This window comes from Halichoeres trimaculatus, unplaced genomic scaffold (genome assembly GCF_033239565.1).
Source record: "Halichoeres trimaculatus isolate MK-OKI-2021-1 unplaced genomic scaffold, fHalTri1.1 fHalTri1_scaffold_7, whole genome shotgun sequence".
Taxonomy (NCBI): domain Eukaryota; kingdom Metazoa; phylum Chordata; class Actinopteri; order Labriformes; family Labridae; genus Halichoeres; species Halichoeres trimaculatus.
Window position 1 is genome coordinate 16,914,270 of NW_027437185.1, and position 26,866 is coordinate 16,941,135.

Sequence of the window (26,866 nt, forward strand, 5' to 3'; positions counted from 1 at the left end):
ATCCTCCTCGCTTTGAAGTCATTTACAGGGATTGGAGTCCTCCACAACTGTTGGACAGAAGGTAGAAAAAAATGTTTCAAAGGAATTTACAGTGAGACAGTAAGATGTGGATCTCGCTCTGCTTTGAAAATATCACACCTTTGGAGCATAACAGCATGTTTCAACCCACGCAGCCTGACTGAAAATAGTAAGTGGTGTTCTAAGCCGTTCCATCACGGTGGTACACACCATATGCTGCCTTTTATTCCAGATTTTCTCCTTCCTTTTGTTCTGGCTCTTCAGATAAATCCAACAGTGGAACTCTAAATCATCCTGGCTCTCTTGCACAGTATGCCGGACAGGTTATTTTTTTTCCTGCCTGCATGTTGAGGTCTGTTATTTATGAGTTTGCAGTGTGCTGTAGATGGACTTCTGAGCAGCTGCCATGCACAAACCTGTCAACCTTGTCTCGGTTTTCATCTGTGTTCTACAAACACAGCAACACAAGTTTACAGCAAAATCAGCATGTTTGCACATGTTCTGGCTCCAGCTCTGTCACAAAAACAAACTGTCAGTCTATCATCTTTTTCTGTGTGTGCGTGTCAGGGTGCGGATATTTGTTACTGTGGATCATTTACGGCATTCTCACTGGAGCAGGAGAGAGCGATGATGTCTTCTGCTGAAAAAAACGTTGTGGGACGTTTTTAGTTTCACCCATTCTGATGCGATTACATTGTTTTAAATTAGCTTTGCTGAACTCAAATTGACCTGGGTGCACGTGAATACAGCAGTATGACATTATCCCTGCTTGGACATGGCACCCTTCCTACTGTAACCAATATGTTTTGCCAATTGTGCATGAATAGACTTTAGACTAAAAGCAGTTCTGCAGGGCTGCTGCATAGGTGGGTCAGTTTTTCCTTTTACTTTGCATTTCAGGATGTTTGACAGAGGGGAGCAGAAAAAAGAGACATATTAAATGAAGAGAAAATGAGCAGCGAGCTTATTACTGCAGAAACAGCCAGAGTTGGCTTCCAGATCAATCAGTGTAATGAAAAAGTAGAGAAAGCTCCATGAAAAGAAACCACAAAGCTATCTGGATCTCAGCTACTCCCTCTGTTATTGTTCACAAGTCTGACTCTCAGACTTTGAGCCCTGCTGCATTTTCTTGGACAAACCCCACAGCCCTGCTCTTCTTCACCATGAGCTAACCTTGACTCTGGCTCTAAGCCTCCTCACACCTGCCCCGGAGCTGGGCAGAGCAGGGCTTCACTCCCCCACCAGGAGGCTGCAGCTTACGGCCAGCCTGGCAGCACTAACCAGCAGCAACCTTGGGATGAAGCACAGCGGGACCCTCGTGACCCAGAGATCCTCTGGCCATATCACACCAGCCGCTCCCCTTGACCTTTTTTAATTAGTCAGCAGTGCTAAGTTCAGATACAGAGCTGGTAGATTAAACACAAGGGGGATAGTTTTTGACAATCTGCTCATTTACTTTGCTACTGTGGATAAGACAAGAGCAGTTTGGTCTGTGAAGAGTGATTAACTTCGCATGCAATTATCAACACTTTATGCACAAATATACCAAATTAACAGCAGACGTCATCAGAAATATTTGTGTCCAGCGGGTGCTTAGCTCCATTTATTCAGATGAGTTAGCGTTCTTCAAACACTAAATTAAAGCTGTAAGCAGCAGAAAAATGTCTGGTTGTTCTGTGATCAGTTGTCAGAAACAATACTACACCATGGAGTCAGCTTCTATTGAGCTGTGACCGTTACAGGGCTACCGGTGTTTTGGAGAAAAGAGTGACTGCACTAGCTCATGAATCTCAGCCCAACATGTCAGTGATTGTTGGCTGATAAGTCCCCAGGTTAAAAAGATGACTAAAACACCAGCAGTGTCTGCTGCTGTGATATTAAATGCGTCTTCTTCACCCAACTTCAGGTAAAAAGATTTGGCTGCAAATAAATAACTTTTAACTGCAGATATTCTAAATCCAGTTGTTACTTTGTGAGTTTAAAGAAAAAGTTGGTGTTGGGCAGAGGGTAAATATAAGTGAATCTATATACTAACAATACAGATTTGTATTCAAAGTGAAGCTACGGCTTACTCTTTTTGGTTTAGGAGGGTTTCTAGATTGTTGACACAAGTCAATTTTTTTATATTTCACAGTCTGGTAAGTGTCAGCAGATAATGCAGTCATTAGCATCGAGCGATGTGTGTGTTTAAACCAAGGGGCAACATCTGGTTAGTAAAAATGAAGCCTATGCAGAAGTGCTAAAAGTTGCTGTTTATTGAGAACCCACTTGAGGCTGGCTGCAGACACCACATACACACCCAGCCATAACAACTGACTTTTACGGCATTAAAAAGCATATTGACAGCCTGGTTCAAAAATTAGCTAGGGTCTAAAACGCTGATTTCTCTATCAGCACACACTGTGCAGTGAGTGATTTTTTTTCGGTGGTTTAGAAGTTATTAGGATCATTTTATTCTCCAATCAGAGGCACAGCTCAGGTCATGTGACCAACGGGCACCCTGTAACTGCTTGAAGAAAAACTCACAGCCAGCATCATAGCAAATGTGGCTGCGTCCGCGGATTGGCTTCATTTCATGGTTTCCATGTTTTTATAAAGTCTATAGTTTAAACTCTTCTCTGTCTTCTTCTTGATGTTTTCTCGACTCACTGATTTCTCATGAACCTGTGAGTCGCGTACTATCTGTCAAATTGGTGTTATTTAGTGAAAATTGTGATTTATTGGGGTTAACACCCTCACATCACTTGACCAACCATTGTACTCCACAGCATTTCTGTTGCCAGGATGCACGGGCAGCTGTAACTGTTAACAGTCAGTAAATTAATCTATTAAACAGAGCTTTAAATGTGTCAATAGCTGTATTTTTCTCTTATCTTAGCAAATTGAGGCAGCAGCTAACAAGATTGACATCTATCACTTGGTGCATTAACTATTTTGAGTGTTTTTTTATTTACTCATGTTAGTACATCACGTAGTGCTATCGTACATAAATATCCTTGAAGACCACTTAAAAACTTATGGGAGGAAGATTTGACTGTTGCAACTTTATTTGGTTACTATACAGTAAAGGAAATCTTGAACACCTGTAACATCAGCTGTGGAGGTAGTGACGACAGCAAAGGCTAAATTAATGGGCATAAATTGCTAAAACTTCATGTAGGAAGTTAGTTCCGCCACCGCAGTCCAACAAGACTGGATACACCCCTGCTTGTCGGCGTAAAGTCTCCTCTCCTCCTCCTCTCCAGATTCATGAGCTGTGAAGGGTTTGTTGGTGATTTCAGAAATAATAGTGTTGGTATTCCTGATATTTTCTGGTGGGTATTAAGTTGTAATACATCTAAGACTGACCTTGTGCCATGATGGTGGAGAAAAAGTGAATAAATTATCAACAAATCAAATCTTTATGCCTTAACTTTCTTCAGCATCCTTAGTTTTCATCTGCCTCCCAGTCTCCTTGAGCTGATTTGCATTGTTGTTGGTTCTCTTCAAACACAAACAAAACAAACATGAGCCTAATTCCTAATTACCCTGTCTTGAAAACAAGAAAATATTTCAGTATGCGTCCTCTTCAATACTGCAGTTCCCCTTTTTTCTACAGTGTACCCTTTTGCACATCGATCCACGGTCTGGCTTCTCCACCTTTTGTTCTGCTGTTTAAAGAAAAGCCAGTATTCTGCAGAGAGCACTTTTTTAAGCCTGATGGGGACAGACAACAGGGATGACCTTGACTTCCCCCCTCATCCAAACTCGCTCTGCCTCAGCCCGAAATGTAAAACTAGAGCTACACATTTTCAATAGACGACGGAGCGTTTTCCTCCAAGTTTGACCTTTCCTCTGCAAAGTTTGCCAGGGCTTAGTAAGAAGCAGACTGAAAATGACAGGTTCCCCAGAGTTTCTAAACAACAAGTCATTTACTGGAGCAAATAAAAGAGAAGAAAATAATGATGCACTTACTTTTAGCTTCTTCCTCACCTATGAAAATTCACACATAAAACACACAGCTTGCTGAGGTGGGCCATTTGTACATTTGTTAACGTTTCTTCCAGAACAACTACAAAAACAAAACAAAGACAATTCAAAATATTTTAAATAAAAAATGAATAACCTTCTCAATTTTAAATGTCAGGGAAATTTTTTTGCGAAACTCTTGTTTTGTCTGATCAATACAACAAACCCAAACATGAACATTTGTCATTCATACACAACAGAAAAAACAAAGCCCCCTGCTGTGCTCCAGCTCTGTTGTAGAGAAATGTAGCATGTGGATTCAACTGCACCACATGATAAATGAACAGCTTAGCTACAGAGAGCAGTTTCATTCAAAACACGTAAAAAGCACCCCTGAACTTTTGAGAACTCTGTAATTTGTAGCGCCTTAGCGAGCCAAACACTGGACCTAAATGATAATAATTGTCAAAAGTGCTGAAAATTTCCCACAGAATGAAAAACTCGGGGTGGCTCTGGCTCAGTGGTGGAGTTGGTCGTCTCTCAATTGGAAGTTTGGTGGTTTGATCCCAGGTCCCAGTGTCCACTTGCCAAAGAGTCCTCGGGCAAGATGCTTCACACCAAACTGCCTTTAGGCGTGCCCAGTGTTGGGAATAACAGCATTAAAACTAAATGTGTAACTAACCCCATTCGTTTTTCCAGTTATGGGTAATCTAATTAATTACTATTTCAAACATTAAAATACTGATGCCATTACAATGAAATGTGTGTTACTATGTATCATGTTAAGGCATTTTTTTTTTATTTATTTCTTTTTTTTTTTAACAAAGATCTGATGCTTCTGTAAACTTTTCAGCAACAAACATCACACAGCTACCTGTGTGCATCTGTGTAACTCACAGTCAGAGAGAATTTCCTGCAGTCAGGAGCAACATCTCTTGCAACATCTTTGGATCAAACCAACTCGAGGGAGAGGGGTGGGTGCTTTTTGAGGTTTGAATGTAAGGCACAGGTAGCCAACTTGTTTTGACTTGAAAAATTTAAGACGACAGGACCATACCTAAAAATAAGGAGGAATTTGGGAGAAATTACAAGTCAGGAGTGGATCAGGAGACAGGGTGAAAAACCATCAGAATCCCCCCTAAATCAGGAGCGTTGGCTCACTCAGCCAGACACAGGACAGGAGCTGAAAATTTAATACACGCGAGTAACTCTGTTTCTACTTCAATTACTTCTTTAGGAAAGGAATGAGTAACTATAACTAATGATTATCTTAAAGTAATTTGCTCAACACTGGCTGTGCCAGTAGTGTATGATAAGTTGAAGCTGACTGGTGCTTCACATGCTGCCTCTGTCATTAGAGATGAATGTGATGTGCAATGTCAATATGCTTTTTGAGTTGAACTTGTACACTTGTGCTAAACATTATAATCACATCTATGTAAGGATAATCATTGTTTCTGTTGATCAGCAGTCTGCCAGCCTAAAACTAAAATATGATTTCATACAATTTTTTTCTGACATTTTAAAGAAAACAATAAGAAAAAAAGGAAAGAGATAACTCAAAACAAGTTTTAATTTGATCAAAAACTTATGTCACTCCTTAAATTGAAGTTTCAGCTTCTCTTTTGATTCAAAAACTACACTTGGTAGTTTGAAAGAGATGGACTCGTTAACATTCACATTTATTTGTCTTTTTTTTAAATTATCCCCCCAAAATACTTATATTAATCGATAAAATCAACTTTTTGCCCAGGCCTAACACAGCCATGTCAAGATCTTTCCAATGGAAAGAGTACAGATTCAGCACACGTAGAAGCTGCTTATTAGAGTCTTAATTTTAAGGTGCATAATCTATCCCATATAATTTAACAGCTACAGATGTGCAAAAGTGCTCCACTTCAAACAGACAGGAGGGTGATTTTAAGCTCTGATACAGAAAGATTTTCTTCCTCTTCACTCTCCATTTCTGCTTCAGTGCTCTTTGTAGAAGTGCTCTTTGTGGAGCACTCCCTAATTAATGGCCAGTAGCTGCGGTGCCAGAGATGCTTTTCTTGGCAGTCTTGATACATGCCTCTTAAGATAGCAGAGGCATCATGTCTTGGCCTCCTCCCAAACGCAGAACCTTTTAGATCACCTAACTTCTACCTTGATTATTATATCCATGATTGCTCTGAGATATGGAAACAATGTGAGACTTGATACTTTGAGAGGAAAGAATCGCTGACACTGCGGCTGAGACACCCTTTAACTTGGCGGTGAAACAGGAAAACATCCTGCTCTGCTTTCAGTAAAACCGAACAAGGTAATTTTGTCTGACGGATAAAGGAAATAGTTTCTCTGGTCTACATATTAAAAGGCTGTACACTTGATGTGGTTGTAAGTACTTGTGCAAATTGTCAGTCGCAGCACACAGGTCTCAGCCTCATATTCGGTCGTGGACTCAGCAGGTCACATTCAGTTTAATGATAACACTCTAATCCTGTTTAATTCTATAATCTCAGTTAGTAAATGGCCCTCAACAGCCAGGGGTTGGTGCTGGGGATTTAAAAGCTGCATACGTATCCCTGGATTTACATTGGGAGGAAAGCTTTGGGTGTATATTCATCAGCCCTTCCTTTCAGTAACACAGGAACAATAAGCCGATGTACAGATTGGGAGATCCTTCATTACCAGAGGAGGCGTTGGCTCGCGTTTCTGCCTCTCTTCTTCTTTGGTCTTAAGGACTTGTTTAGAAATAAGCCAGTTTGTGTTAACCACAGTTCAGAGTAGGGCTGCAAACAACTAGATGTAACCAGTTTTAAGTTACTCAATGCAGTTCTTATTAAAGAACATGTGATATAGGCCTACAGACCAGAAACACTGAGTGATAATGAAGGGAGTAATTCATGTTCCAAAAGATGCTTTAGATATGTAGTTACATCAGCTTTAGATTTGCAGTCTTTTTTAATGCGATAACTTCCCCAGTTGAAAATAAAACCAGTGCAGAATTAAAAAAGGAGGTTGAATTTTTATTATTAAGCATTACCAGCCATAATTAAAGCTGTGGTTGATTTGACTGACAGATTGCAGCTGGGCTTTGTCCTCAACTTCACCTCTCTGCCTGTTTTCAGATAAGCCAGAAGTTAGTAGCTACCAGTCAGCATTTTGTGGTGACTGCCACTCTAGATGTGCCCAGGTCAGCTCTGGTGTCCTGTGGCTGTTGTGTGACCTTACACAATATTAGTTATGGGTTTGTTTTACAATATTTCACATTGTGACAGGCTGTAGGTATACAGAGCCAATCTGACCGCCAGACGTTTGTACAAGAAATCATATACACTGGTTCATTTGAAGATCTGCAAAAAGGATCGTCTTGTTCTCACAAGGCCAGTTTTAGTTACTCTTAACATCTATTTTTAAATTTATAAAAAGGAAACCGAGCTGTACTTTGGGAACATTTCTGATTTAAAAGTAAAAAACCTGCTCTTCAACACTTGACTGAACACTTCGTTCATGCTCCTCATTCAGTGAGCATCTGCTTGAGGCTGGTTGCTCAGGCCCCAGGAACCACATACACACCAATTCATAAAAGCCAGTCTTCACGACAAAAGTAAAATGTTCACAGTCTGGTTCAAAAACAGCTTTGGTCTAAAATTCTGAAAAGTATAGCCACACATGATGTTCTAGGGTGATATCTTTTTATGCCATAGCTGACTCGGCTAATGTCACATCAATAGGCTTCAAAACTTTGTCAAATGGGTGATTTCACAGAAACAATGGCCATTAATATGAGGTATGTGATTAAAAAAATGTTTTAGGACCTTCTTTCTCACCAACAATCTTTTCCTTTCAGCTGATTACACTGTGGTTTTATACATGTATCTCACTGAAAAGCAGAAACAGGGATATAGAGATCTCTCATTCTCTACTGGGAGCCAATATGGCCGCCCTTCATGCCTCTACAGGCGGACAAATGTTGTTCTAACAAATCCCCAGATGTATCTCCTTTTTTTTCTTCCCGTCTCTGTCTGTGAATCCTTTCACTTCATATTGTGTTCTACTCCCTCCATGAAAATGCATCTTTGTGGCTGGCAGTGCGTTCATTGCCTGCCTGTCTTTGAACAGCTTGCGTGCCCTGGGCCTGTCCCAGACGCCATTCTTTCTTTCTTTTCTTGCTTTCTTTTTTTTAACGCTGCTTCTCTTTACACTAGTGATGAGCAGGTTGTTGCCTCTGAGCAAATTCCAGCACTGAAATCCCGCAGGGAAAAAGGGCCAGGAAGAGGCACAAAGGCAGATATGATTCTATATGTGAATCTGAGAGATCTACCTGATTAGATGTGAGCACACGAGGCTTTGCAGAGTAAAACACACAAGCAGGCGCACACACAGACTCGTATAGCCTTACTGAAAATGATCATTATGACAAGTGGTAGCAATACAAAGATGATTATCTTAACCGCATCATGCTCCTTGTTTATGCTGCCCATCTTTAATGCCACAAACATTTTTCTCAGCGTTTAATATAATAAACCTCATTGGGTGAATGGACCACATTTGTTGGATGTGATTCAGGGAGCACGGCTGGCAGTGCCTCTCCCCTCCTTTTGTCGTAAGGGAAGGACTGCCATTGGGTTAATTTATCTGCAGTGCAGTTTATTGATGGCAAAGTCCTATGGGCGATAAATTCTGAGTGGTTGTTACAGCATGAAATGATAATAGCGCGGTGTAGCATTCTCCTCTGCAACCCAAAACAAATTTGTAGGGAGACTCACTCTGCTCTTATACGAGCAAACAAAACTGCTCCTGATGCAGCAGTATGCAAATCCTTCTATAAGCGTGTTCCTGCATCATGTCAAGTGATAAATTAAGCCAATAAAAATGAAATTCAGCTGAGTGTGCTTACAGCTGCAGACAGGGTTCAACCAATGTTTTTATGTTTGTGTGATGAGATGTTGTCCAAGGGAAGGAAGTGCTTTCCCACACCTCCACTCATGAATTTGAGTAAAAACGATAAGGAAATTAATTGACCAACTAATCACAGTATATTAAAGACACTGTAAGGGTTTTAAATTGGTATGAAACAGCCTACTCTAACACAGATGCTTCCTCATTATCCACAAAGTAAAGTGAGATCGTAGGCCACAAAGTAGTGAAAAGAAATGCCCCACTGATTAATTTGATCACTTCTTGTAACACAATCAAGCCTATTATTGGAGTTGAAGGGGTTTTGTTATTACAGTGAAAGAAATCTCTCTGCATCCCATAAAATGTATCCATAAAATAAAAGTAAAAAGATGATTTGTTAATCATTCATTTGCTTTTACACCAAAGGCAGACTATGGCAAGAAACTCATCTGTATACTGGTGGGTTATGGTTCGGGGTGCACAACAACTATCAGACCAATAATTATCGGGTTAATAACAGAACATTATTACTTCATCCTGATATTATGACAACTAGTCTCGATAACATTCATATTTCTGTCAGCACAGCAGTGCCCTTCTCCACCTAGAAGACCTGAATGGCCTGCAGTGAATGTTGTGATCAAGCACCGTTGGCATAAAAAAAAAAGCTTTCTGACTGGAAAAATTTAAGAGTAGCCCCTCATGTCAGGAAAAACTTGTTAACTCGGTCATAATTCTGGTACATACTGATTTGAACTGACATCTACAGTATTTCTCCACATGTTACCCATAAACAATAGAAATAAGAACTTAAAAAAGGCTAGGCAAGAACAGCTAACAAACGTAGGAAAAGTGATTTTTCATCACACTGTGAAGTCAGCACAATGGCACACAGACATAAGCACAAGTAATATAGAAGCACTTTACTGTACACAGTAGCGGCAATTATAAGTGTATTTTTGGTTTTGTTCATAGAATTCATGTCATGATTTTAGTTAAATATATATATATATATATATATATATATATATATATATATATATATATATATATATATATATATATATATATATATATATATATATATATATATATATATATAGAGAGAGAGAGAGAGAGAGAGAGAGAGAGAGCATAATATGGGACCTTTAACACAATCAACACAACAGATAAGTTTTCCCACAGTACCCTGAAGAAGAAAGAAAAAAATTCATTGATATAAAAGCTTCTAAAATCTTTTTTTTTTTTTTTTTTAATTTCAAGTGTTTCTCTATAAAATGACAAAACATTAAAAACAGCAACACATGTCCTAAGGTACAGAATATTTAGCAATATCTAGCAGTCAAATTTAACATACAAAGCTCAACTGCTCACCCCTCCCATGGGTGAAGTGATATTGGCCTTGAAGGACAAGAAGCTCCTTTGATGGATGATAAGTAGGATCCTCTATTCATCAACATTTCACCATTAGAAACATCTATCTTCACCTCCAGATCCTTTTTTTGCATAATTGAATCCATTTAGTCACCTTTTTCATGCAAAAAGTGTACACTAGTTTGTCCATCCTGTGCTTTCTTTCAGCTGTCTGTCAGTCATGCTGCTTGCTGAACTGAACACGCAGCTGGTATGAGTTGACAGTCAACAAGCAACAGAGCAGAACTGGACTGCAGACGTATCTGGTGTTTTTAAGGTGTTACAGTCCTTGGTGAACTGGTGGCAGGTTCAACTCCTGAGCCTGTCGTGTTGTGGTGCACATACCCTATGCTCTCCTAACATTTCCTGTCATTGAAAGGCAAAAAGCTTTTAATTATTTAATACATTTCCATCCTCCTATACCAAAGTGTAAAATGTATAAACTTACAACATCTAAGCATTACTTTTTTTATAAGTTGTCTTGAATTATGATGATTCTTTAATTTTTTTTTTAAGTCAATGAAATAGTTGGGTAAAAATGCTTTAATGTAGAGGAATCTTGTGTGAAACATTACATGCAAGTTGTTCAAAATTTCCTTTTCATGATTCTACACAGCATGAACCTCCCTGCCAGTGAGAAAGACATTTATTCTGCAGTGGGATTACTCCAACTGAAATCATAAAACTAAGCCACTGAGCTGATTCCCATTTCCCCCAGCAATCAGCTGCCTGGATCTGTCCTGTCTCATGATCCTCTCTCAACTGCACTGACCTTGACGGATTGAAGCAACATGTCGACATTGCCACACACCGGCACAGGCCTCGGCACACTGGGCTCTGTTCAAACCCTCCCTCCCATCCTCCGGAGATAAAACTCAATCATCGGTAAATAGAACCGCTGCAGCAGGTTGGGCAGTGGGTTTCCACATAGCTGACAGCCGGGTGCCATTTTTTGGACGTGATTGCCCTCACGGGAGGTGGGCCATCCTTGTTTCAGGATATAATGCTTAGGCCCAATAGGGGGCAGCTGCAGAGTGAAGTCCAGCAGCTCCCCTCAATGTCTGTGACTCATCCATACTGGCAGAGCCGGCCAGATTATTTCAATTAGCTCCAACGGGAGAAAAAGAACAATCCATGCTGAGGTTGTTGCTAAAACAAGGGATAAAACCCAGCACACTGCTGCTTTGAAAGTTAGCTGTTACACCAGCTTTGTTTTCCCCGTCTGTGCTTCATCACAGTTAAAAAAGGTGAGATATGTGTTGTTAGATAGTAGCACATGCAGAGGGTAAAGAAGCAAAAGAAATAATTCATTAACAGGAACAAAGACACAAACCAGAGAACATCAAACAGATTATTGCTCCGCATCCTTATTTTTGTTTGCAAGAGGCGCAAAATAGTAATTAAAGGCACAAGCATTAATTAGCCTCACGTGTGATTGGTAATGAATATTCTAAGCCTTCCATAAAAGCTGGTGCATATCCCTGAAAACAAAAAAAGAAAATAGATTTCAGAACATGCCCTGGATTGTAAAGAAAAGAAATTTGCAACACAAAAATTAAATTAGACACAGCAAATTAATACTATAAGCCATTCTGCTTTAAACTATGACTCTGGGATCAAATTAGATTCATAAAAAACAAGTGAGAGTAACAGTCGTTGAGGGGGTATTGTGAGGCAGAGAGAGGCTGGTATCTAAATGAATGTTAACGAGTACAATCCAATTCAGGAGCTGATTGCCTCTGAAGCAGGCAGCAGCGCGCAGGCGGTGGATGCAGGGTGGAGCAGGGTGGAGCAGGGCAGGCGAACACAGGAGATGCACGATGTAATAGCCACTCATCTATTCATGGTAATTGTGTTTCCCTACTACAAGGACTGGTGGGCTTTTCATTTCCTCCTCAGGCAGCGGACAGGATAGAGGGACAGAAGGGTTTGGGGTTGTTAGCAGAGGATTAAAAAGGATGCCTCATCCTCGGTCTTCCCAAACGGCTGCTCACACCAGGCTTCTCGCCTCAGGCTCTACGGCTCTCCCGCTGATTTTAAAACAGGCCAGGCTCAGGCTAAGCAACCAAAGCAGGCCAAACTGAGCCGCTCAGAGAGGTACGAGTTAAAGGTCTGCCTAACATACGACACCTAGTAGAGTCTTAATGAGGTCGCACATACTCAGCCTGCATGAAGAAAAACAAATCAGTTCGGCTCTGAAATGTGAGCACATCTAAAAAAATCACATGCAAAACAAGCAGAAGTGCAGAGATTAACAAGAGGACTTGATACACAAGATACCAACATTCTATTTACTGCACGCTGCATAAAAGTTTGAATGAGTCCCCTATTTAAAGCTCCACTGCAGCAGCTCGTTATTATGATTTCACAAAGACGAGGCAATGACTTAAAAATAAAAAAGTAACTCTTTGTAGCTTTGGGCTACAGTTATGACATGCCAGAGATGATCCACAAAGTGGCTGTGGTGAGACACACACCAGCTTCATTTATTTGCTACACTCTGTTTAATTGCAAACATTGTAAGTGTGTCATCTAATCCTAAACTTGAGTCAATTGATTCAACAAAGAGAATTTTGTATATCGTGTATATTTTTATTGTATAAAAAAACAACTGCAACAGACTTAAGCTCTGTTTCCACCAAGTGGTCCAGTTTGGATCACTAAAGTTTGTATCGCTAAAGCCTGATCCTGTTTGCTTTTTCACAGCCCCCTGTGCCGCCTCTTGGAAAGCTGGATGCCACTTGCTGCGTCATTTACGTAACGCTAAAGCATCATGACACAGTAAGTGACAATTCTTTCGACCAATCAACAGACTGCAGTGGTGTAGCTTCACTTTCTGGGGTCAGATCAGTGTAGTCTGGCACCCCGACGGAAAGGTGCCAAAAAGTGGGACTTTATCTCGGTTATTTGGGGATCTGTCCTGGGATTAGTCAGTGGAAACGTCACAAAATACATGCCGTGACGAGACGAACCGAACTGAACGGCTTTGCGGAAACAGGGCTCTAAATACTGTATTGGTTTTAGGAAGATGATGACAGAGGAAATTAAAATGTTTAAATAAATAACCCTATTTATAGGATGTTTTGTGATCTAACTGTTAATTTTATGGTTGAGGTCACTTCCTGCTCCAGCTTATCTTGTTTTTATATCACTTTTTCCTCACACAGCTGTGCATCCTGCCTCCCACTGTTTCTCTTTGCTTTTCCATATATGTGTCTGATCTGTTGAAAACACTCATCAGCAGCACATGCGATAAAGACTCAGAAATAATAACGTACGCCTTGAAATGATACGCTTGGTATCCTGCTATCACAACAGGTGATCTACATGCAGACAAGACTTGATAATGACTCAGTGTACCACAACTATATCAACCCAAGATAGTGGAGAATATGTGCAGGAACCAGCTGCATACAGTTTTTAAAAAAGAGCTCTGACAACGTGAGATGTCGCACTTCCTTCATTGCATGAATAGGATGCATGTAATGAAGGACCTCTCTGCCTGAGTAGGGGTGGGAATTTACAATAATTCCTGTGTTAAAATAGTCTAAATATCTAATTTCTCTGGGATCGTGTCGCGGAGGTGGTGGGTTGTTCTGGTGAGTTAAAAAAATGTGCAGTAATAGCAGAAAATAGTGAAGTGAAGTGTAGTCTGTGGCAAAGACGTAGCCTAGCCTAGCACCCAAGCATTTCTTGCTTCATCTGAATGAGATGATACCAGGGCTCAAGCAACGATCTGAGGTTTACACTGGGGGGCGCAGGTTACTTTTATCATCAAACAGTCTTCTGCTGGATCCTTCTGGATCCTTTCGTGGATGGCTTCATACCAGACTGTGCGCCAGGATCTAAACGGACACCAGCTAACTTGGTTTGACTTGCTTGGAATTGGGGTGACATCGAAGCTATTTTTTTGTATTTTTTGGTGTGGTGTACCAGTGTTTTCCGTTTCTCGTTCGAGTATTTTAATTTTGGGCTACCTTTTTTCTGTCTTGAGGAATTATCTTTCGTATCTTGTGGATTAACGTCATTTTGTGTTACAGACTTACGAGCAGTGGAAAATACAGGATTAAAGGACCGTTTAAAGTAGTGTGAAGAAGGAGAGCTTGTATTTTTTCGTTAGTTGGGAACTTTTTCATGATTTTGTTTTTATGAACATTGAGATTATTGTTTTATTTTGGTTGTAATTTATTTTGTGCTGTGCGGCTCCTTTAAATGACAAGCGCGATTTAACTTTGACATCAGTCATGTGACGAGCTGCCAAAGGGGCTAAAATATTTTGCCACTTTGGCCGCTGTCCGCTTTCTTGGGTGTGCTTGCCACTTTTGCCTCTTTTGCCTCTTTTGGTGTGAACGCACAGTTACACTGCACATTAACTTGATTGTTTTTGTCAAAGTACTTCCGCACATCACTTCTTTTTTTTTGGCTGACATGTCGCAGGTATAGCAGACGCTTCTGCATCTGTTACACTTTTGCCTTCTGTGTAATAACATGTTCCTAGAGGGTTGCTGTAGCTGCCATAAAACAGTTGTTTTTGCTGAAATCTGTCTGAAGCAGTGGTTGAAGATGTCATGCGTTTGTACCCCTTTAATTGTTTTACTACATAGTATCTTCAGTGAGGTGAAGACAAAACACTGGGTCACACATGTAACGCTGCGCGTGTGCACGAATAAAAAATGTTTCTTGAATAATGGGGTCTGTAATGCCCCTATATGTAATGACGCCCCTATATTTAATCATGTATTAAATTCTCACTTTGTTGTGTAATGATGTTACATTTTGTGATAAAAATTCTTGAACACAATATGTAATAAACTTTGCCACATTATGTAATAAGTTCTTAATAATTACATGGCGAACCCGCATTTTGTAATAAATGATGCAATACATAAGAACGTATTACATAATGCCGCAAAGTTTAATACATATTACGTTAAAAAAAATGTAAATGTGGCAGATTATAAGAAAATACAGCGTTCTTACATAATGAAGTGAAAATTTATACATTATTACATATTGGGGCATTATTACATAATGTGGAGTTACAGGGTCAACAGCGAGTGTTTGAGTACCGTGTTACTGATACCCATTCCTGCTACAGAGCATGTGTCAGAGGCTGCAGACACTATGGGCAGAGAGCAACAAGAAATCATCCAGTCCATTGATCACTGATGAAAATCTTACACTGATAAAATAAAGGAAAGTGGTTGGCATCACTGGGCAGCCCGCCCAAGTACGGTCTATGTTAGAGAAACACAGGGACAGCGATAACTATTAGGCTTTGGGCCCAACAACCATGCTGCATGATAAAAATGCTAAAACACTCCATAGAGCTGAGGTGAAACACTGAGTGGAATAATAATCCTTCGTGGGTTGTCACTAAAGGGAACACGTTTGCATTATGTAGTCATTTTATCACTTAACCTGTTAACAAAACACCTTTTCTTCTAACTATAGATGAAACACTGCATGCTGTCTTTCTCAAGATTCTCCTTGTGTGGTTAAACAGCAGCGTTTTGACACCCTGTGTGTCCAGCTTTGTAAGAATGTTGCAAGATAATTCAGGAAACATCATTTCTCTGAAGAAATGATGCAGCTGTTTTCACAGACAGATTAACATTCAACATGACAACCAGATTGTCTTTGCTGTGAAAAATTGGCTGAGCGGCCCTTTAATGCGTGTTGTTTTGCAAATGCAATGTGCATGGCAGATATGTGACTTGACTGAGATGATAGAAGTGCTACATGAGTGCTGTAGGGGTTTGGTGGCAGCAGTACAGGTACAGTGAGTCTGACTCCCACCTGCTCTAAAATGGTGTTGATCCTGTCCACCTCGCAGTCAATCACATAGCGCTTCTCCTGCCGCCTGTCCATCTCCTCAATGATGCGCTTGAACTCAGCTGCGTCTGTTGTGCTGCTAACAGAGCGCGCGGTCACCTGCCAGTTGTTGGCTACTGCTGCCTCCATGATGGCCTGCAGTATGGAGAAACCTGGAGACAGGGAGAGATTCAGAGAAAGACCCAGAGGATTAGACACAAAGAGAAACAGTTATGCAAGAAGTGAGTGGCCACTAATTTATTCTGGAGAGGTTTTTGCTTGAATCTAAAGGTTAGAGGCCATCTCATTACAATCTAAAATACCTCCCAAAGAGTCCAGGCCCTCTGAAATATTGTCTGGAGTCTACACTTTGTGTGCCAGTGTGTGAGAGTGTTCAAATTTACATTTGCATTTGAGAAAGGCAAAATCATAATGAAGTGAAAGGACAGGAATCATATCTCCATAATATTAAAAGATCAGCAGGTGATGTTATTGCGCATGGCATCAATTAAATTACGGCATTTAGCTCAGCCACATGTTAACTCTGACAGCACAGTGAAGCACAGCACGGCCAGTGTCTCTGCAGAGGAACGTGCCAACTCATTTAAAGATAAAGACAATGAAAGATTCATCCAGGCCAGTGGTAAAAGAGATCATTACACTCGCAGAAGAAAAGGAGAACGAGCCCTTCTAATGATTAATTCACACGTGAAATATTATCATTTAAGAGAGCGCTCGGAAAAACTACGGTCAAATCTCATACCACAGAGTGAATAATATAGACCTATTTCTGTAGGGATCGACTGCGTGTAGCACCAGCTGAAATAAAAATGGTTTAATGCCTTTCGAATGTACAGCAGGAGAGGGAGCCTGAAGGTTTTTAATGAAAATCAAGCACACTGCTGGTGTTTCATTAAGCTACAACAAACTGTTTGTACAATCACCCCTTTTTCGTATTTTTCTTAAAATTTAAAAAGCAAATTTTGTGTAACCACAGATAATTCTCACACATTCAGACATTAACAGATTTATATGACAGATGTTATCATTGCACGCTACTGTGAGGTTATGCAAAGTGTCTGACACAGTCTGAACTCAAAAGTAAACATTTGTTGTATGTATGTATATTTTTTTACTGAGCCATTTATCCTGACACGCTTTTGTCTACTGCACACAGCCAGCAAACGCCGCACAGAGTGTTAAAACACAACAACAGCTCTTACAAGGAAACAACCGTGACTCCCTCTTTGTCTCTCAGCTGCTGTAATTCCCTTCTTTTTCCTTCCATCTAAACGGTCAAACAGCCCTTTCTCTTGATTTGTAAATGCTCTAAAACTGCTGCCGTGTGTCTGCACTCCACAAGCCGCTCAGCGAGTCATGAGACACTGACGCACAGTGTGTCATGTGTCCGGAGGAGCGGTGGAATAATGCCTGGAGATATCAGCCGGCCAGACCTCAAGGTTATCTGGCAAATGGGTTATCAGGTCACATCTCAGAGGAGTTGGGCTGAAAGAATGTGAATTTAACCTGTAGCGACTGAGTTCAGATGTTGTGTTTGGGGCATGAAGAGGTACATGTGTAGTTCATCTTTGGCTGCAGGGATGCAGAACTGCTTAAAAGTAGCAGCCCTTGTACATAGGAAGTGAAACACCACAGGAATTAAGAACACAAAGGCAGTGAAGTCTGAATGGTATAAAACCTTCAATACACTTGGAAGTTTTGCCTGAAAAAGTCACAAAATTTCTCTGAGTGCAGACATCTGAAGCTTTTTTTGACACATCATCATTTTTACATGAGAAAAGCAGCAGAGGAAGAATTCTCTTGAGTACCATACCTTCCCACATCACCCCTACCTACAGCAAAAAAATACAGACTGAAGGTTGGAATAACATGGCTGCATTATTCATTCTCCTCAGGCATATGCTCAGAACCTCACCAACCGCAAGCCAGCTGGATAGCATGGCAGTCTTCCCAGCAATAAAAGCTTCTCACATTAAAAGATGTCATGCAGATTAACTGGGTCAAAGTGGTCTCTGTTGGTTTGGGAACTGTTGGGAATTTGGTTGGAAGTGGTGAAAAAAAAATGTCATTGAACCATTTAACACACACTAATCACATTAGGTGAAAAACACGCCATGCATAAGGACAGATATTTGTTAGAGGGCTGCAAGTAACAAAGCAATCGCTCCTCCTCTGCTGCTTCACAGACACAATCACATGCACCAGAAGGTTTTTTAAAAAAATAACTAACGCTCACAGGAAATTGTTCCAGGATTCAAAGTGTTCTGTGCAGAAATCTGTGCATTTTCAAATCCCATCTCTAAGGTCTGACGTGCAGGAAAACCAAGAATTATGCCAATTCGTATGCAAAAGAAAGGAAACAATGCCCTGTCAATCAGATTACAATCACATAGGGCTTTTATTTTGAAATTGCAGGATTGCGCAGCAGTCTTTCTCCTGGTGCTGCCTGCAGACCCTGAACTGTGTTGGAACAATTGGATTCATTTAAGATTCACAGAAGATTCCATGCCTGCCTAGTCTTACATTTGTATGGAAATTAAGAGATGAAATCTGCTGGTAGTAAATAGTTTGTCCAGAATCAGATTACTTCTGCTCCTGGTTTTCTTACGGTCAGCAAAAAAAGTTTGTGTTTGGCGATTCAGACTTCAGAATCCAATATGAACAAAATCCTTTGAGCGCGACTTAATCTGGCAGCATGCAACAAGACTGATAGCTCCTCTTCATATCTACCAGCACGTAAAAATAATACATCTTACTGTTCCATTCATCTCAGCATGGCTTTGCTTTACCTGGAGTCCATATTGGCTTCAGTATTTAATGGATTCAATCATCTAATCAGAAACAGAGTCACTCATAAACGTTTTTGTTCATATTTATTTTCAACAAGAACGCTATAAATCCAGTTCACCTCTACGCCTTCAGGAGCCCCACAGCTGTGTTGCATCTAAAATTGTAACAGTCGCACTACATAAATTATAGAAGACAACAACAACAAGATTTCCTTATCACCGCCTATAAATCCCCGTTGTAGAGGTGCAGCGGCTTCTGCTGATCATACTCCTCAGAACTAATCATACGAAGGGGGTGTTAACATGCTGCGATGCTGCGGCTGACATGACGCACCATAAACAGAGACATACAAACTGCACAGCACAACACAGAAATTTATGTACATTTAGCATAAAAGCTTATTCTACATGCCCCGTGTGTGAGTGTGTGTGTGTATGTGTGTGTGTGTTCATCTCCATTTACTTTATTCTTACTTTGTCACAGTGTCTGGTCATAAAATTCACAGTAAAACGGATTAAATTAAGCTGAGAAAAGATCCAGTTTTGAGCTGGATGAGTCATTTCATTCTATATAAAACAGAATGATTTGAATTTAAATTGACAAATTTACAATATGCAATTCTATCCCTGTGTGACCTTTATCAAAAGATGGATGAAACCCCAGAGAGGTAGAGTTGGAGCATTGGAGATGTATTTCTAATTCTTCTCTTTCCTCCATTCATTCATCTACCACTCCTCCTGCTCGGGGTCATAGGGGGCTGAAGCCTATCCCAGATGTCCACGGGCTGAAGGCGGGGTACATCCTGGACTGGTGACCATTCACTCACAGGGCTGACACTCAGAGACAGGCAACCTTTCACATGCACACTAACACCTACAGGTAATTCAGAAACCCCAATTAACCTGATGGTTAATGGACTGTGGAAGGAAGCCAGAGTTCCTGGAGAGAACCCACACATTCACGGGTAGAACATGCAAGCTCCACACAGCATGGCCCACCATGCTTGAATCTGGATTGGACTTGGCAGCCTTCTTACTTTGAGGCAACAGTGCTAACCACTGCACCACCATACAGCCCTTCTCTTTCTTGTCACAAACAAAATTTACAGGATATGTTCAGTCATTTCATGATTGGCAACAACCTAACCCTGAAAGTGGAAAGTTTGTTTGTTCACCTTCTGGATTGCTCTCTAAGGGCTGACAACTTCATACACAGTTATTTTATTACATGATTTGATTCTCTGATTTAAAACATTGTAAAAGACCCACTAGAAATTCACAACACAACTGATACAAAACATGGAGTTGATCACTTTTAAGCACCTCATTGTGATTTCTTAGATCAACCAATGATCTTTATGTAAATATTTGCAGTTAAAGAAAATAAAAGGCGGATGTCAGGGTAATGTCATTCAACTGGTCTGACACTTACCCCATTGTAGCAATTACAGAAATTCAAAAAAACATAAAGTTTTTTAGCTGTGTTGCTGACAGTCCCCTTTTTTGTCTGTCATCACAGGCATCAGTTTACATTTAAGTCTGTTATACAACCTGTCAAAAAAATACTTACAGGAGCTTTAATCTTCATTTTTATCATTATTATAACTTGATTAGTGATCTTGTAGCAAAGTCTGGAGAGTATTGTGCATTTCAATACACATATTGTTCATACATGACACATTTAATACCTGTGCAATGTCTGGTATGTTAATGATATGATGGTAACAGGACAGCAGTGGGCTGTTTTTTTTCACTTCTACAACAAATGCACTTGTTTGATGTAATTTGTCCTAAGTTTAGACTTTGTTTTATTTTTTGCTCACTTCTTCAAAAGTGTTTTCCTCTTTCTTGCATGAAAATTTAGCAACGATGGCCTGGGGATCCAAAGTCACTTCTCTACAGACTGTACTCCTCCACTCACTCATTTACAAGGCAGCACCATGGTCACCACTGCACTGATTTCTGTGAAACATGACTGAATGTACTGCTCCAAAACACATGCTTCATTAGGACAAGGCTCAGATGTATGGGCTGAAGCTTAAAATACACAAAAATATCTGTCACACTAATACAGAATATTTGTTTGTAAGTTGGGGTGTTTGAGGGTTATATACGAGGTTCTTGTCAATTTGTGTTGAGAATGTATTACCCAAAAGGGATCCTGCACAGCTTAGCCTCTTTGTTGAGAAAGTTGGATCCACACATTAATGTCAGAGGAAGTGAACGCTATATTGTGGTTCTTTTTTCTTTTTCTTTTTCTGTAGAAAAGCTACTTTGATGAAGCACTGTTTGCGGTTGTAACATATGTGTTCCTCCACCTTCTGCAAATTCATCAGTTGTGTGGATTTGCAGGATTGGTAAGAGACAACGAATACAATCAAATGAAAATACAACATTTTTTTTATTTTACTGACAGTAATGTCAATAGTACTCGTTTATTGTGCATACATTCAGACACCTTTATGACCTGGAGCACAGTAAGCAAGACTTCAGACTAACTTCTGCGGTAACTTGAGAGCAAGAGAGATCCCAAGTTACTGGGTGGGTCAGATGTATAAACTAGCCAGAGCTACTGCTGTCACAAGTAGGATTTGATAACAACAGAATTTCAAGACCTTTTAAATCATTAGGGACTGGTGGATCACATACTGCTGTCCACATCCTGCAGACTTCAACATTCAGGGTTTCCTGTTCCTCTGAAAAACACAGCCACAAACTGTCTCCACTGTTCAGGAGTTAAATCAGTTACCTGAAAAGCTGAATAGAAGAATGTTCAGAGTAAGTTTTAAGCTCTCACTGTTTGATACTGTATAATGACACAACTCATAGTCAGCACATTGTTGTTGCCTCATAAAAGTGTTAGCTGTTGAAGTAGAAGACTGAGCTGGAATAACAAAGTCGACATTGATGTTTCAGCTGGATCGCTTTCAGGATTAGCCGCTTGAATTAATCTCAGATCAAGTTTTAAGAGTAACAATTAGTGTATGCAGCAAAATTCAACCTGTAGGGAAAGGAACATGGATTTTGCATCCATAAACAAGTGTTAAACATTGGCTTTCTGGTTGCAAAGTAAGAGTTAAAAATGTCCAAATGTAGCAAATGTAAATTATGTTGGAAAACTCCGCCCCTGCATGTCTCCAACAGTTGATAGTTGACCTTATTTACCAGAGGTCTAGTCAGTTTCTCCACAAAGAGGCTTGGTTGACCGGCATCTTTTGCAGGTAATACTCCTCTATTGACAAGTGCCTCATACCGCACTTCAAAAACACTGAACTATCCCTTTAAAGTGTTTTCTTGGAAACCTTGAGATCAGCATCTTTCTTTGTGTGAGGTCCAAAGACTTGTTTACCTGCATCTTCGCTCAAGCAAAACTTCAGTCTCAGTCTCAAAGGCATGAGTTGAAGGAGAAGAGTTAAAGCTTGTAGAGAGAAAGTGTGTGTGATATTGAAAAGGCTGTCATCGAGAGTTGAGCGGTCAGAGGGAGTTCCATGTTTGTGGGGTAGCAGCAAGGGCAGGGCCCCCAGGGTGTGTGAACGAATCTTAATACATTTTGTGAGCAGTGTGCTTGAGTTTAAACAGGCTGTTAAGTTTCTCTTTAATCTCTAACACAAACTGTGTAGTCCACAGAGCAGTGTATGAACAGCTGCGATGGCTGAAAACTCAATTATTTCTGCATTTTCTTTTAAATCTATATCAGAACATTGCAGAGTGTGCTATCAAATCCCGGAGGAGCCTAATGACGCCCTGTGTGCTTATAAATCAGAGCTGTTGCGAATAAGATGTTGTGGCAGCGCAGCATACCGCGGCTGAGTGAGGGCTGCAGTCCTCTTCTTCGTCTGTGAACCGGATCTTAACAGGATGAGTTTTGAAGCGTCACCCGTGGCGGCTCAGCAGTAATTGAATTGAGTTGCATCTAATCTCATTGCCCAGCTCCTTTGGTTCCCTGCCTCTCATTAGGGTACGGTGCACAGTGTCACAGGCCTCCATCTTTCTCTCCCTCTCATATCTCACCGGTGATCTGGTCTAACGAGGCAAATCAAAGACACCGCACTGCAAATATCTTGATCTGTACGCCTCGGTACTGGTCACAACTATCAGCTTCAGACCAGTCCTTTGTGTGTTGGTTGAGCTGTATTGTTGCACTGAGTCATAGTCAACATTAAGTTAATCCACATCAATCCAAAGTCTCATCTATTAATCTAATCAAATAATGATGCATACAGAAGTCACTATAAACTCCACTCCACTGTAAATAAAGGCCATCAGAAGCAGCTCTACCAGCTAACAGCTGAGAATCACACAAAACCCCACAATCTGAACCCATTTCTTTCAGATCAAGATCTGGAGCACACTCGTGAAAAGAGGAGATGGTTGTTGAGCCAAAAGTAAATGTGGCTACTCTTCAACTCTAACGGGCCAATCCTCTGATAAATGAGGGTCTGTGGCTGCCCGAAACGCCCTGCTGAGCACTGCCCAGAGTTTCAGAGGGCATCACACTCAACTGGATCAAAACCACAAGAGATAATGGCTTCACTTAGAATTGTGGGGTTGGTTTGATATCAAGTTTCTGACTGGACACCTGCAGAGAGAGGAGAAACAAGAATTTTGCAAACAGGAAACTGATTTGGATGCTAGCACATGTTATGTACCTATAATGAAAGAATTAATAAAATACCTCTTGTGTGTGTTGTTGCCTAGCTGTTTAGCATGTGTCCCATAAACAGAGACTAGAGTCACTGGTTTGACTCTTTGCTGCAACATTTTTGCTGCATGTCAGATGAGGCTTAAACTAGCTTTAAGCTACCCTCAGATTAACCGGTTCCTATTTAGTGATTTAAAAAAAAAATGCTTTTCATAGAATATGAATCAGATGTATTGCCAAGTAGGTTTTACACTACAAGAAATTTGTCTGTTGGAGCAGATAGCTAAAAACAACTCAAAAAAAAAAAAAAACTAGCATAAATGACATAAAAATAATAAGAAGAACATAAAAAAAAACAAAGTGATTGCATGCTAAGGAGGAAAAAAACTCGCATGAACTGATATCACATAGTGTAAAACATGTTGGAGCTACAAACCTCTCAAACACAAAAGCCCTGAAGACTTAGGATATGACCACTCCAAAGAGATTTGTAGTTTATGAACAGCTACACTTTGCGTTTTTAGTCTGTTGAGATCTCAGTCTTCATTAAGTGCGTCTCTAGGTATGTTCTAATTTACAAATATTCCCAGAGATGCCTTGTCTCTATTGTCTTTTGAGGGAGCCAGAGTAAATAGTTACTGTATTTAAGGCCTGGTGAGTGTTTGCCTGTGGGCTAACTATGCTCACAGGGCTCTGAGGATCGCTCAGTGTTTGCGCAGTGGAGATCAAAGTCTAGGGCTGGGAGAGGAAGAAGGCACTTTCACTCATTAGTAATCTGGCATAGACCCACGATTTATAGAAACCAGGCTGTGCTTTGCTGCAATTATGTGACCTGTACTTATGAATGATTTACAAACTGTACAGATAGTCAGGCTACAAGACAAAACTGAAGGCTAATGCTTTACTTGGTTTCACAGATTTCCATGTAATACGATTTGAAACCAGACCTATCACAACGGTCGATGAAGTGTTGGGCTGGTTCAAATTGTGTCTGTAAGGTGAGTAAGCATTATGACTAGCTACTTAGCAGGGGCAGTGGTTTTGCTCTGTAATTTATGCCTGCTTCAAGGCTAAATGGTAAATGGACTTTAAATGAACCACTCAAAGAGCTTCTACTCTTCTGGTCTCTTTCACCCATCAACACCCATCCACACCACATTCACATACCGATGGCACAGACTTCTATGGTATTGAACCATCAGCTAACACATTCATACCCATCCACACACCACTGACCAACACTGGGAGTTTAGTGTCTTGCTCAAAGACACTTCAGCATGAAGGAGCTGGAATAGAACTATCAACCTTCAAATTGAGAGACAGAGACTCTTCCACTATGCTAATAAAAATGGCTACCCAAAATATAAACGTAAAATGAAGCAGCATTTAAGACTAGCAGCTTACAGCCACAAGTCAGATGTGTGCTAAGGCACATGTTCCCAAAATGACTCACAAAATAGCAAAGCCAGAGACTGGTGACCCCTACAGGAGGAAACGACTAAAAGGCCAATCCAAAAACAAACAAGAGGCAAAAAAAGAAACTTAGTTTCACTAACTAGTAGACAATTGGAATACCTAACCTGCCGTGTTCTTTTTTTTCACTCAAAAAAGAAGACTTCATGCATTTTGCTTCTCTGGGGACTTTATGTGACCACATTTTAAAATTCAGACCACAGCAGGTGAAGCTGTTAAAAAGAGACAGGTTAGCAAACACCGAGCTATTACAGCTCAGAGATGATGAGTGAGCAAGCCACCTCTTGTCCCTGTTTGACTGGAACTGTCCCATTTCCAGGCCCGAGTCCCAACAAGTAAGTAAAACAGTCATATTCTCTGGTTTTAATATTTGAAATACCAAAACATAGCACTATGCTTGCAACATTGATTTTTATGTGTATGTCAATCAATATTATTGCAGAGGCTGTTGTTTATCCAGTAGAAAAACATTCCTAACGCACAAGGAGCCAAAGTTTAACACTGATTCATCTGTACGTGTCACTCAGTCTCGCTTTATTATCCTGACAGGACCTACTGAGTAACGTCAGGTAGGCTAGCTGTCACGCCGAAAAACAAAGTCAGTGTTTTCCACAGAGACAGAGTTTCAGGTTCCTTCAAATGTACCAGACAACTAAAATCTGTGTTTCACACACACTGCACATGTCCAAATCCCAAAATACAAAGCCACATTAAAAATGAGCAAACACAAATAGTGGGTAGAAGCAGTGGTACAGTGATGAAAAATCCAGATGTACCATCAGCTCCCAGATGTGAATTAGTGGTAAAAGTAGAGTGTCCCTATTTGGAGGTTTAGAAATATGGCCACTCTTCCTCTTACAGGTGTCATGAATAGAGAAATGAGCTACACAGCCCAAAACTGTTTCTGTACTAGGCTGTAAACGTGTTTATTTCTGCTGTAAAAGTTGGAGTTTTAACAGGAGGCCTAATGGGATTTTTTAGCTTTTGTAGTCAGCTTTGAGTGGACACTCAGCTGCAGTTCTCGTTCACTTATGCACTGGCTTTATTTCGAACACCAGAGGTTCCCACTTGGTTTTGTTGCTCGGGTAGGTTGTAGCATCTCAGAGCATTTTATTCTGCACCTGTTGATAAAGCCCCTTGGAAATGGGAAATGAACTGAACGAGTTCCAGACTAATTGCTTTTGCAAATTGGTATACAGAGGCAACAAACAGGCAAAGTGCAGACTAAATCTGATGTTTGATGGAGATCAAGATGAGAATCTCTAAGCAGCTGTGATGATTGAGGTGCCTTTGAGGAAAGTGTTTAACTCCTGACCGCTAAGCAAGGAAAACAACAAAGACTATGAAACAGCTCCATTCAGCATTAGTCATTTAGAAGAGGAAAGGAAATGTTATGGCTTTTGTTAAACCAGCCAGAGCTCCTCCACTTGTCCCTGCCCACGGGAAAAGAAGTGTTCAGACGTGTACCTCTGTGCTTGAGACCAAGCATTCAGTGGGGAAGTGGATGCCAAAGTAGCTCAAAAGTGTGTAGCCAGGGCTTTGATGTGGCGTTGCAGGCCCATAACCAAAACAGTTTCCCTGCCAAGAGTTGTCCTAATCATAAAGACAGCGCATGTCAAATCAAACAGAAGCAGCATGCTGTCTGTATCTTTAGAAGTGCACACACACAGGAGGAGGAGAGTGGCGCTTTTTCCACAGTGAAAATCCACCCACAGACATTTTAGAGCTTCTCCATCTCTTCCTGTCTGTCCTCACTCACTCGGCATACTGTGAAATATCAGCACATATTCATGGAGGGGCATGTGCAATAGCACACACATAGAGTTTTGCATGTGTGTGTGTGTGTGTGTGTGTGTGTGTTTGT

The 26,866-nt window shown here is 40.6% G+C and overlaps 1 protein-coding gene across 3 annotated transcripts in view; it reads right to left on the reverse strand.

Annotated features, from left to right (window-relative positions):
• Positions 1–26,866, reverse strand: part of LOC141793988 (glutamate receptor 3) — a 142,566-nt gene that overhangs the window by 31,501 nt on the left and 84,199 nt on the right. For all 3 annotated transcript variants that reach the window (XR_012598452.1, XM_074674906.1, XM_074674905.1), the window contains exon 6: positions 16,063–16,250. Coding sequence is in view for 2 of the 3 variants with exons in the window: in XM_074674906.1 (XP_074531007.1) it covers positions 16,063–16,250 (188 nt within the window). In the remaining variant the exon portion in view is untranslated. The remainder of the gene's footprint in view (positions 1–16,062; positions 16,251–26,866) is intronic.